Source organism: Xiphophorus hellerii, chromosome 6 (genome assembly GCF_003331165.1).
Source record: "Xiphophorus hellerii strain 12219 chromosome 6, Xiphophorus_hellerii-4.1, whole genome shotgun sequence".
Classification (NCBI taxonomy): Eukaryota; Metazoa; Chordata; class Actinopteri; order Cyprinodontiformes; family Poeciliidae; genus Xiphophorus; species Xiphophorus hellerii.
The window spans coordinates 17679850-17692779 of record NC_045677.1 but is presented as its reverse complement, the minus strand read 5'-3'; the positions used below and the strand labels follow the sequence as shown (position 1 = coordinate 17692779).

General features: G+C 38.1%; 1 protein-coding gene across 1 annotated transcript in view; it reads right to left on the bottom strand.

The window, feature by feature from the left end:
- The window catches only part of spidr (scaffold protein involved in DNA repair), a 44371-nt gene that overhangs the window by 25211 nt on the left and 6230 nt on the right, over window positions 1–12930 (bottom strand). The window contains exons 7-9 of the mRNA XM_032565827.1: window positions 11027–11136; window positions 8582–8801; window positions 860–1064 (exon numbers count right to left, since the gene is read on the bottom strand). Coding sequence (XP_032421718.1) covers window positions 860–1064; window positions 8582–8801; window positions 11027–11136 — 535 coding nt within the window. The remainder of the gene's footprint in view (window positions 1–859; window positions 1065–8581; window positions 8802–11026; window positions 11137–12930) is intronic.

Genomic DNA, 12930 nt, shown 5'->3' with positions numbered 1-12930 from the left:
TCTTTGGGTTGTGTAAATATGAAGCAAAATAACAATTTTAAAAATAACTAAAAGCCAATAGATACAAGCAACTAAAATTATTATTGTTCAAGCATGTCAATTTTTGCTTCATTCAAAACCTATTGGAAGGTGAAGTAAATGACAGTGCAAACTATTATGATGCTATAAACCAGTGGTAATTACACTCCCATTAACCTTTGAAGTTTTTAACTTGAATCGGTAATTAACATCTCAGCTAACTATTTTGCCCAAGGTAACTCCCATGACCAAATTAAGGCCATTAAAAGGCATCAGACAGCATATTTTTTATCACACACAAGGAGGGAGTTTTGAGGAGGATGTGTTAAAAACACAGTTCCCAGGGAAAAAAAAATCTTTCCATTTACTTGTAATTGCTTAAATATTTTAAGTAAATAAATGTACGAGCAAATCCATCACTTGTGACACTTCTGGAGTACACACTGAGAACATAACTAATTGTACCGGGCTAAGTCCTCCACCATGACTATTTATTATTCTTTACGCTCAGGATTATTTCCAAGACACTGCGGTGAACCCTGTGGCAAGCAACCACAATCTGTAAAAGTACAGCTGTGATTTTGTAAATATGAGTTCATAAATAATATCGATGTGAGCCTCTTGGATTCTTGTTCTTTTGCACAATAAGTGAACCTGAGAAGAACCTTAAGGCTTGTAGCAAAAGTACTCTGCATGCAGTTCTTCAGTGATGTCGTTATGTGATTAAGTGCTGATTTTTCTGACCGATTCAATTTTTCTCTCTCAGCTGAAGCAGCATAATTCAGTTTCTTCTCAATTTTCAGCTATAAATACAGTCGGGGCAGTGTCGATATGTACATACCTGCTTTGCTCTGCCTTCACTTTTGGTCTTGCATTCATCGAGCAGTCCAAAAATTTGACCCAAAAAATAAGGCAAGCGCCTCTCCGCAGACAGCCAGATCTTTGGTAAGGACATATCATCTGGTTTGGAAGCAGATGACACTTTCTGGCTGAAGTGAGTGTTCAGGATTACAGGACAGATGAGGCCCTCTATAGACAGACTTTGCCTGTAAAGAGAAAATGACCTGTTAAAATACAGTATCTTGCCAAAGTATTGAGCTTTTCCACATTTTGTTATATTGCAACTGAAAAGTCTAAGTATTTTATAGGGATATTGTAAAAAAAAGAAAAGAATGCTTGTTAAAAGGAAGGAAAATGCCACATCTGGAAATGGAAATCTATAAAATGTTTGCATTTCTTCTCAGCTGGAGTCAATACCTTTGAGAAGTTCTTCTCAGTTCAGTTTAAGGTTTGTGAGGAATGTCTTGTGTTTCTACAGAATGATTTTCTTACCCATTGAGCTTTGCAAAATTAGCTTAAGCTTACTAGATTCAACTTAAGATCTCAGTGAACAGCAATTTTCAAAGCTTGCCACAAATTCTCGATTGGACTTGTATCTTGATTTGACTGGGCCACTCATTGTGAGCTGCTGTCCTTCTGGACAGTGATCGCCTGACCCAGTTCCAATGTTTTTCCAAAGCTTGTATCGGACTTTTATTTCAATATTCCTCTGATCCATTTCCTCTGCAGCTCTGACCAGCTTCCCTATTCCCTATCCCTGCTGAACGAAAGAATCCCTACTGCATGATGCTGCTACTACCACCACATGTTCAGGGCGAGTTCTCTGCCTCAAATTTTGTTTTGCAAATAAGCCAACATTTTTAAGTTTGATTTTGTGTGACCAGAGAATATTATTCCAAATATTCAATATGATGTCTTGCAACAGACTGCTATGCCTTGGTAAGTTTGTAGTTCTGTCATACTCAGAATTTGGTAGATTGATTTAATAATTCTACATACATCAAATGTCAAAAATGTGATTTTTGAGAGGTACTCTCTTTAACATCTCCAAATCTTTACCAGTGACCTGGCTGGTTTGTTCACTAACGCTCTCCATCAAACCTTTGAGGGATTCAAAAAACTACTGTATTTAAACTACAATTAGACTACATACAGGTGGACTCTGCTTACTGATTAGGAAAGGTTTAAAGCCTCTCTCTGGCACTAGATTACTTTTAGGAGAGTCAGAGGAAAGGAGACTTCAGATTTGTTGTTAAAATAAAAAAGCTGTGTTTTTTCCCCCCCCATTTTGCAATTATGCACAGCATAGTGTTAACTCTATCCCATAAAATCCTAATAAAATACACTGCAGCTACAAACTCAAACTTCAATAGTTCTAATGGTGCTAAGTGGTTGTGCTACACACTGTAGCAGCTGTTGTGTTTTAAGCCTCAACTCTACAGGTTCTCTAATTGATTGGTTTGAAAGAATTGATTTTAAGAGAAGAAGCAAAGCAGAAATTTAAAGATCTATAGTATGTTGAGCAAAAGAAGGAAAAAGACGATTCTATTTTAGTTATATTGCTTGTCTGAAGAAAAAAAAATCTGTGAAAAGAAAAGAATGTTCCATAAATGTAGGGGGGCTGAAAGCTTGAGACAGCGAGAATGTCAAACTCAGACTAGCTGCCAGCCACCTCCACAGGACTGTTTACTACGTGCCACTCCTCACAACTGCAACTTCAAATATCTTAACTTTCTCTAACACACGTTGCAAACACCAAAGACACCTTCTAACAGTGAGAGACTGGTTAAAAAAAAACTTTTCAAATGTGATGCTGTCTGTGGAAAAAAACAACTTTGTTTCTTAGAAAATGAAAAAAAACTCATCACTGTCAAAAGTTGTAAGCGAAAAAAACAAGTCAATTGAGAATTTTTGTGCAAATCTTCAATTTAAGATCCAAGTCAGTTATTACCATTCAGGGTAAAGATTCCCACACCCAAGTGTCACTTATACAGGGGCTCAAACAAGGTGAATAACGGCCAGACATTTCTCCCACGTTACACGGATAATGGTGGGATGACGGCTTACCACTGACTCAGAGCCAAGAGTGCAGTTTGTGACTGAAACTGCAGGGCATGTTTCAGCGTGTTTTAGACAAATGCTGATGGCAAGTGATGAGAAATTAGACACGCAGACGAGTGGGAAAAATTGAATCAACTCGTGGGAATTTTTTATTTTATTTATTTTTTTGCCCAAGGGAGGTAAAGAATTAATTTGCTCTTAAATTATATCAATTTAAAGTCAACATTGTTGTAACTAAACTGTAAAAAGATGTACACATTAGTCTTTCCTTTTTAAACAAATGAAAATATACTACAACTATGACAGGTTCTCAATAGGCTCTATTTAAACATAACCTTAAAAATACAAAACATTAAACAGGTTACGCAATATCAGCATTAATAAAGGAAAGATAAACCCAAAACAAAAAACTGAGCCAAGTACATCCTTTCTGCTTCAAGACAAGGTTTTATGAAAATAAGTAGCAGTCAAAGGCTGGCAGCAGCCTTTGACTGGCAGCTGATGACAGAATATTGGGGATTCTATCATCCGAAGAGCATTTCTAAGATTAAAGGACCAATGTCTCAGCAAGATCTACAGAAACCTGTCCATGCGTTTATCTTTAGTTGGATTGATTACTACAACAGTGTCTTCACAAGTCTACCTAAAAAATCTATTAGATAATTGCAGCTGACCCAGAGTCCTGCGGCTCAAGTTCTTTCTAAAACCAGGAGGATAGAGCACATCATCTAAGTTCTTAAGACCTTACACTGGCTCCCTGTAGCTCAGGGCTAAATGTTAATATAGGCGAAAGTTTTGCATGACTTAGGTTTGGAAAGTTGTATTTAAATTAATCACAAAACTTTGGTGAGATGGGGACCTAGGCAGAGATGTTTCGCCATAATGCAAAACATGCAATATGCCTTCCTGCTCACAAGGTAAAAATAAAAGTTGTGAACGATGATATTGATTCACTGTGCTGTTGAATTGTATTGAGAATTGTAGTCTGCCTGCAATTTTATCAATGGCAGCAGAGGAAGTGAAGAAAATCGTTCAGTCCATGTTAGCCACGCTTCCAGATATTGAATTAACATTAACAACCATCTTATTTGGCTCAGAACTTCTCTCATTGCACTGGGGGATGGTTGTTTACAGCCCAGACAATTTCCGGTAAGCTTCATAGTGTCGAACTGGAGCATTTTATACATCACAGACAAACGTTAATGATTGTGTAAAATTTAAAACCTCAACAGAGTCCACTCCTCCAGGAAGTAATGGTTTCTCAACAACTACAACAACAACAACAATCCAGACTCTCTAGATCAGGGGTCTCAAACTCCAGTCCTCGAGGGCCGCTGTCCTGCAGATTTTAGATGTGCCACAGGTACAAAAAACTGGAATGAAATGGCGTAATTACCTCCTCCTTTTGTAGATCAGTTCTCCAGAGCCTTGCTAATCACTTAATTATTCTATTCAGGTGTGGTGCAGCACAGGCACATATAAAGGTTGCAGGACAGCAGCCCTCGAGGACTGGAGTTTGAGACCCCAGCTCTAGATGAAGCATAGAATAAAGCAAGGGCTAAGCTAACAGGTAAAGGTTAGCTAAAATGGGGTGATGTGAGAAATGTTGGAGATACTGGAGAGGAACCAAGTATGCAGGGAGAACATGCAAACTCTATGCAGAAAAATCCTCAGTCCAGGATTTGAACCCCAAACTTCTTGCTTTAAAGGAGCAGTGCTACCAACTACAACACTGTCCAGTTATTAGGTTAAAATGGTGGTCATCATATAAGCTACTGAATTAAGAGACATGCTTCTGAATTTTATCTTCTATTTTTGTGTAATAAATAATGGCAGCTTGGAATCTGCAATGTACATTTCAGGTTAAATTTAAAATATTTTAAAACCTTCTAAAGACAGAGATCCAAGGATTTGAAAAAAATCTCATGATTACAACTAAGAAAAACCAATTAGATTATAATAAACAACAGATTTTAGTACAGCTAAATAAACAACTAGCTCTGTCAAAAAGAGGTACTTGCATAGTTGCAGTGCACACCCTTAACCACAGCAGATAGTACCAGAGGATCTTGGTGTTTTTACAATCAGCGGCACTTTATGCCTTCAAGCAAGACAATTACTACCAACAATATTACGTGCTTGCCTCATTCTGTACAAGCTGTATTTTAACCCCGTTGGAACAAACACTTTGATGACTCATTTGATGTTATTGTAACACTCATTTTCCCATATGATCATAGAACAATAAGTGCTTTTTTTTACTGTACAGGTTATTGATAAAAATGGAGAACCATTTAAATGACATAATGTTAAAAATATTTTTAAACCAAGTAGTAGTAGTTTACTCAAAGTAGTGGTGAAGAAAAACAATTACAATAAAAACACCGAAAAGAAAATCTAAACGATGTCAACACAACTGTTAAAATAAGAGGACAGAATTTGAGTGATTTTGGCGTGTGCCGTCCAACCGGAGAAACAATTTAAAATGGAGAGCAAGGCTTAAAAACTTAAATAGTAATGCTTAAAAACTTAAAACAGATAAAAGCAACAATAATTTTGCACATTTACCATAATATGCACATAGAAATCACAAACAAGAGATCATAAAGCAACAAAAATAAGAATAAAAAAGAAAGAAAAAAATATTAATATATATATTTACGTGCTGTACACAATAATTTTTTTTAACAGTTCTCAGTCATTAAATTAAACACGTAAGATAAGAAATTAGTTCTATTCATGATAAAATTACTTCCGGTTCATAAAGTATTTGATGGGTAACTCCTTAACTGCTGCCAAGGTTTTGCTAAACTTTACATAGACCTGCTTTTCCCATAAAATCCTAAAGCAAACAATCATGCTACAACACACCCGGGATGTGACGCTTATCAGACCAACATCTCGGCAAAGATCGGTAATCATAAAAGGTTGAATTTAATCTTTGCAGAGCAGAACGTGCTGTTCATGAGAACCAGCACAAAACCAACAGGAAGTGACCCCATTGTCAACAGGTGAGTGGGCAGCTGTCATCATCAGACAGGTAGCTGGGTTAAGGAGTGGCCCGGGTGCTGCCGTCACAGTTTGTCGATGAATAAGCCCCACAGGTATTTCCGCTCGGGGCTCGGCCCACTCACAACAAGGAGTGGGAGGTGGGAGGAGGCAACCTACTCTGCAGGAATTATGTGGGAGGTTAACCATCCATGCGACAGGAAACTGATAGGAAGAATTTTACTAGATGTGCTGATCCTCTCATCTCTGTTTTTTTCCATTTCGATCTGTTCAGTGTCTGAGAAAGTTGGACTGATCAATACATTTTCTGGATATTTTAAACTTGACAGCAGATTCTTTTCTGCTTTTGGTTATGAAACAGTGTTAAAGTAAAAACATTTTTCTTTACTTAGGATGTTAATTTACCCAAAAAATACAAACCAGATGCATAAAAACATGAAAGTAATTGACAGATTTTACAGTGCATAATTGCATAAAAGAGTGATTTCCTTAGTCTAGGGTTTTTTGAATAGTCATTACTCTATAACAGCAATGTTGAAGCAACAGGGAGGCGCTAAAGTCAAAGATACTTTCAAACCACCATGTGTTTTCAATCTCAGCCCTCTGGCTCCCTCCACTCTCCAACTCCCAAAAGCTCCAGAAAATAATCCTACAGTGTTTTTTCCCCAGCTTTCTGGAAATGACCTAACTACTGCCAGGAAGAGGAATGTGAAGAATTCCCTGGAGCTGTGCGTGACGTCAGAGCGCTGAGGAGGCCCCTTCGCTTCCGCCAGCCTGGATATTCCAGAGAACACTCAAACACAAACTCCCAACAGCTGGAGTCAACTGCTGCCTTGCTCCGACTCCAAAACACTCCCTAAAACACCTCCACCACCCCCACGCCACCATCTGAGAGACTGATCCTCACATCTGCACTTAAAGTTCTTACTGCCCTACGCTGAGAATAGTAAAGCATTACACTAACACCCAATTAGCAATTCAAAATAAAGTTAAATGCTTGTGCAGCCTTTGAGAATGCCTCTCTAAGATTTTCTTCTGAGGTTCTTTTATTCTATGAAGTATTTTAAGTTTTGTATTGTGTAACTTTCTGCAATAAGATTTTTTTTGTGTAGTTTTTGATCGCCAGCCAAGACATCATTCAGAAAGAAATAACACAAAACTGGGAAATTCAGTAAACCGACTCTCCACATCTATCGCCCACCCTATTTGTGCTGCTATTTTAAAACTATTTCAGTAAAAATAATTTTATCCAAGTCATAAGTGAATCAACAGTGAATCCAGAAATGATTTTAGTTATTGGTTCAAGGTTCTCAACAAACCAGATGCTTAAAAACTTAAGCATATAAGACAATATAAGCCTTGTTGTCTTATATTATTGTTTTACATATGTTTTGATTTGTTTCATGACACATTTAATCTGTCAACTTTGGTGAGAATTTTCTACCTCATACACTGAGATAATCATAAAATTACACAAAAATAGAATCATAATATCTGTCTATAAAATTACAAAGATTTGAAAAATGTTTGCAAATGTTTATCTCTGTCACATAATCTTCTACATTTCTGTCTTCCTGAATCTCAGATTTAGGTGTTTGTGTTTTCACTGCTTTACAGAATATAATGGCTTCACTCAGTGACTTTTGGCTGGAGAGTACTTGTGATATTATATGGTTCCTTGTAAATGTGTTACATGGTTTTTCCACTAACTACAGCTTAGCTGTGAAGCAGTTCAAAGGCAGATCTGACCACTGCCAATCTACACTAGATCCCACTGTGGACAAGAAAAGAAATCTGTTAATGTTATTTCCATTTATAACTGTTTGCCTTTTTATATTTTCACCCAATTCTAAATACTTTTGCTTGCAATAAAGTTATCTGCAAGCGCAAAATTCACAAAATCAATAATGTGTTTAATGCAGAAATAACTGCTCGGCTTCATCTTCCTATGTGGTGGAGTGCATTCACTAGTGAGGAAAACCTAAACACTAATTTTGCAGATGATACCAAAACAGAGGGCTCATTAATGTAAGTAAGCAATGGTATAGATGGAGGTAGGAAGTCCAACTGAACTTGAAACAAGCAGTCTTCTCAACCTGCTTCCAAAACACATTTAGTACTTCATGTGTAGTAAGGCAAACAAGCTGCATAGGATAGCGATGGGATCCCAGATTCTGGATCTGTGTCAAAGTGACTGCAGGAACATGGTCTTGAACATTCTCAAGCTGCCTTAAATTTGCCTCAAGCAGATAAAGTCCATTGCAGTCCTTTTCGCCCATTACTGAAATTGATTCTAGTGACCAAGATCAAACAGATAATGGGGAATAGCGGGCGCTTTCTGATCTCATTATTTGACCACAATACCGCACTGTCATATTTGCATAGCTTCAGCCCTAGTTTTATGTTCCTTATATTTTTACCTATTTATGTTTAGTCTCATCTGTTTAGTATGTAAGGAATCGCCGGTGAAGGTTCCTTGTTTTGTCGTCTGCCATCAGGCGTAGTATGAAGTCTGATCTAATTTGATTATTCACACCCGGGAACTCAAACCTGTCTGCAAGATTTCCAACTGCTGGCGCTTTTTAACAGCAAAGTCCAATCAACTGATAAATATGAACTAAGGGGGCTTTGAAGTTCATCACACTGGTCTCACCAAGGTGGGTATATGTGGATGACATCTCCAGGTGCAGGAATCAGCTGAGCTGCCGTTTCTCTGTTGAACAACACCAACATCGGAGTAGTTTCCTCAGAGACACCGTTTTTCTGCTGCTGGCCGTCTCTGGGGGGCTGCTGGTGCTCGCAGTGTGCCATTTGCATGCTGGACTCCTCATGGACCTCCAGCACCTCCAGCACCAGCACACCAGGCCGGTCCACTGGAGAGCAGAGCAACAAAAACACAGATGTTGAGAGTCTGTTAAGCGTCTGTGTACAGAGTGTACTAAGACTCTAGCAAACTGCTGCTCTCTGTGGGACCCGTTACACGTAACAAGAATGATTCACTTTTAGAATCAGAACAATTTGCACTGCATAACAGGCTGAGTTGGAAATGAAACGCAGTAAATCCCCAGAGATGTCGGTGCAAATATTTGGAATTTCACCACAATGCTGAGTGTGCTTTAAGCCTGCACTGCAAGAGTGTAAAACGATAAACAGGAGGGGCAAATGGTGGCAAAGCCCTGCAGACATGCAGTAAATCAAGCTAAGATAAGACAGCAATGCTTAAAATTGGTCTGTAAACTTGACAGCTCCAAGTAAAAGAAAAAAAAACAGCATGAGAGGGTACCAGAACAATATTTCATTGTGTGGATATGCAATTGGCCAGGGGGAAGGGGCTTAATATAACGGTCATAAATCAGAGATATTGCCACAGAGCAATTATTTTTTAACATGCATCTGTCCAAACAGGACAAATACTGTACATGTTAACACTTATTTTCTGCTCCAAGAACTTAGGTTTCAAATGACAAAATTCCCAGAATAGCTGCTTACTGTACTACATACCTCTATGCAGCATTCAATACCTTTAAACCTTCTGACATTTTGCAATATTAAAGCCACATACTTTTATTAATTTAATAGAACATTACAAAAAAAGTGCTCAGTTGATAATTAGAAGGGAAATAATTCGTGGGTTTTATACAAGTTCTGAAAAGTGTGGCATCTGTAATCAACCTCTCAAAGTTCACTTCACCCCAGACTAAGATGTGCTGCAGCCTCCAACAGCATTTCCTCCAGAACTGCCCTGTATTTACCCCCATTCATTTCTTTACCTGAAACTCACCATCACTGCTGAAGAAAAGCACCTTTACAGCATGACGCTGTTACCACTATGCTTCACTGTGGAGCTGCTATCCTCAGTTGCAGCATGCAATGAGCATAGCACAGAGATGCTGTTTTAATGTCACACAAAGAAACAAAGTTTCAGTTTGGTCTCACTTAACCAGAGCACTTTCGCTCCATCTCCTACATGGGTTGCAGCAAGCGTTCTTCTAGCATCTCTGTATACAGACAAGGTCTATAAAGTGTACAACTAATGGTTGTTTTGTCAACAGATACTCTTGTTGCCCAGCCAGTCAGTTTAGAGAGGTCAGCCATGTCTTGGTAGGTTTGTTTTTCCATTTTGAGATGATGCATTGAACAGTACTTTGTAAGATATTTAAACTTGGAATATTGCTCTATAACGTAACCATGCTTTTAATTGTGTGTTTGCTGTCATAATGTGACAAAATGTCTAAACGCTTAGGGAGCATGAATTCTTTTGAAAGACTACCTCAGCCTTTGTCTTACACAGAGAAATAACACTTGATGAAATAATATGCATGTGTGTATGCGACACACAAGTACTTTACAGCAATTATAAACATGCATCCTCTATTAGCATGGACCAGCTGGAGAACATTGGTGTTATTGTTAAATATGAGTCAAGGAGTGAGTCAGATGAAACTGATCGAACTTCAAAAAACAAAAAAAGTGTTAGAACACATGCAAAAGTTTATATTCTAAATCCTGATGTTAGCTAAATGACTTCAACTGTGTGAATGCTCGACACAAACAGATTAAATCAAATGATGATAATGCTTCGAAATGAGGTCAAGTGAGTGTAAACCAACACATTCTTAATCCCCTGTTTAACCCCATGACTGCCCACAAACCTTAAGATGTATTTGTGGGGTGTTTCGTTGTTCCATAGTCAACTGTCACCTTTGAGTAAGCTTGTGTCCTAAAATGAGGAGGTACTTAAGAACCTGAACATACTGGTGGTTTAGTATACCACGGAAAGGAAAAAGGAAAAAAAAAAAAGAACTAGGCAAGCAGTTTCCTGTCACCTACATTGTGAGTTCACAGCTTAGTGTCACAGTAATCAAACTGCAGCCAACACTTCCTTTAAGCGGCCCCTCCATACTAACACATGTTTGAAGAAGGAAAAAGAAGAGCAGTTAACGAAAAAACAAAACAAAAAAAACACCCGCTTAGAGATGGGTTTCATCCCACTCATGAATCAGTTCAGTGTTAAACTTAAACAGTGATTCAGTTACATATATGCAGAACATCCTGATGGGATCTACCTTACAGAGTAGGTCTGTGTGACGCGGTTCACCTGTTGTGGCTGCTGCTACTGATGTGTCAGAGATGGACTTGTGCCTCCAGAAACTGATAGCTGACCTCTGCCTGCACTGAAGTCGGTTCAGCCTCTCTGCCAGACCTCCACTGTGGAACAAACACACACACACACGGGGAGATGATGTAATGTGATAAACTCACACAAAACATATGACCTAACCAATGCTTGAGCAGATCTGTTTGTTTCAAAGAGAAATAAAAGCCTTTCTGATGCAGGCAACAAGCCTGCAGATAGCCATCTGTCAGATTGTTGGGCTTAAACGACATTTAGCACCCACATGATGACACCAGGTGTCCCTTTCATCATCCCTTCTGCAGTGGAAACATTGCAATCAAAGTTTGACTGTCACCTGGCAGAAAGTAACATGTCTCGCCTTTCTTTGTTGAATTTGCTTGTTCCTATGATGAAGCAATACACTGTAGGAGTTTATATAGCAAATGGCTTCATTTAAGGAGAGAATATATTTTTGTAGTTAATGTATTTATAGATATTTAACATTTTCCTAATTCTTCCAGGCTAAAACCCTAAACTTTAGCATATTTTATTAGCGATTATGTAAGATAAATTAACACAAATTAGATTCCAATTGTGAAGTGGAAGAAAAAAATGATGCATTGTTTATCATTTTAATTACATATTAAATTGTGTACTTTAATATGTAATTACACAATTTACACAGGCAAATTGTATCAAACTCTCTTTACTTTCACACCCCTAAAAAAATCTAGCCCAACCTACAAGCCTCGAAAGTCTTACTAGTAATTAAGTAGTAATCGACAAAGTCGCTCTATGAAGGCCTCAGAGGTTTGTACAAAAACTTTAGTGAGCAATCAAGGAACATGACAAGTCAAAGAAAAAGTTGTAAAGTAGCTTAAAGATGCATTAGGTTATAAAACTTTATTCCAAGCCTTGAATATTTTGCAGAGCTCTTTGCAAAAGAGTATGGCACAACTGTAAACCTACCAACACATAGCTGCTCACCTAAACTCGACAGGATGACTAATTGAGCATTAATCAAAGAAGCTGCCAAGACGCCCAAAGGAACTCTGGAGGAGATGCAGGATACACTTCTTAGGTGAAAGAAAAAGTAGACTCCTACTTTTCTAAAAAGAGGAATAGTTGTCATAAATCTGGCCTTTTTAAAGAATTGTAAGCAGAAAGCCGTTGTGAAATAAAACTGATATTTTGTTGTATACCACAAGTCATGTAGATGACACAGCAAACGTGTGGTAGAAGGTGTTCTGGTTTGCTGAGACCACAGCTGATCTTTTTGGCCTAGAAGGAAAAACGGATGTGAAGCACTGTGTATAAACTATGTCCAACATGACATACAGCTGTGGCAACACCGTGCTATGAGAGGGGGAGAAGGTGTCACAACTGATGGAGGGCAATCCTGTAACAACAACAACACACAATCAACTTTCTGTTAAAGATGCCCACCTTCCTGCAAAATGACGAACCTGGCCTGAAAATATATCCAAAGCTAAATGGAACGGTCTAGATTCGAGCATATTTATGTATCCAATCGGCTCTGTCAAAGATCATGCCTAATTAAAATAAAAAACCGTGACAACACTTAAAAACTGATGTTCACAGAAGTCATTAATCAAATCTGAATGAGCTTGAGGTTTTATGCAAAGAGAAATGGGACAAAGGTTCAGTGCATAGATGTGCAAAGCTAATAGAGACACATCCGAAAGACCTCAAGATGTAATGGCATCAAATGCACACCACTTTTTTTAAAGATTTTCTTTTTTTTGCTTTTGCTTAAAAAAACTCCCAAACATTTACTTTTTTCCACTTCACAATGATGCATTTTGTGTTGATTACGGTACACAAATCTCACAAATATACATTAAAGTTTGTGGTTGTAATGTGTA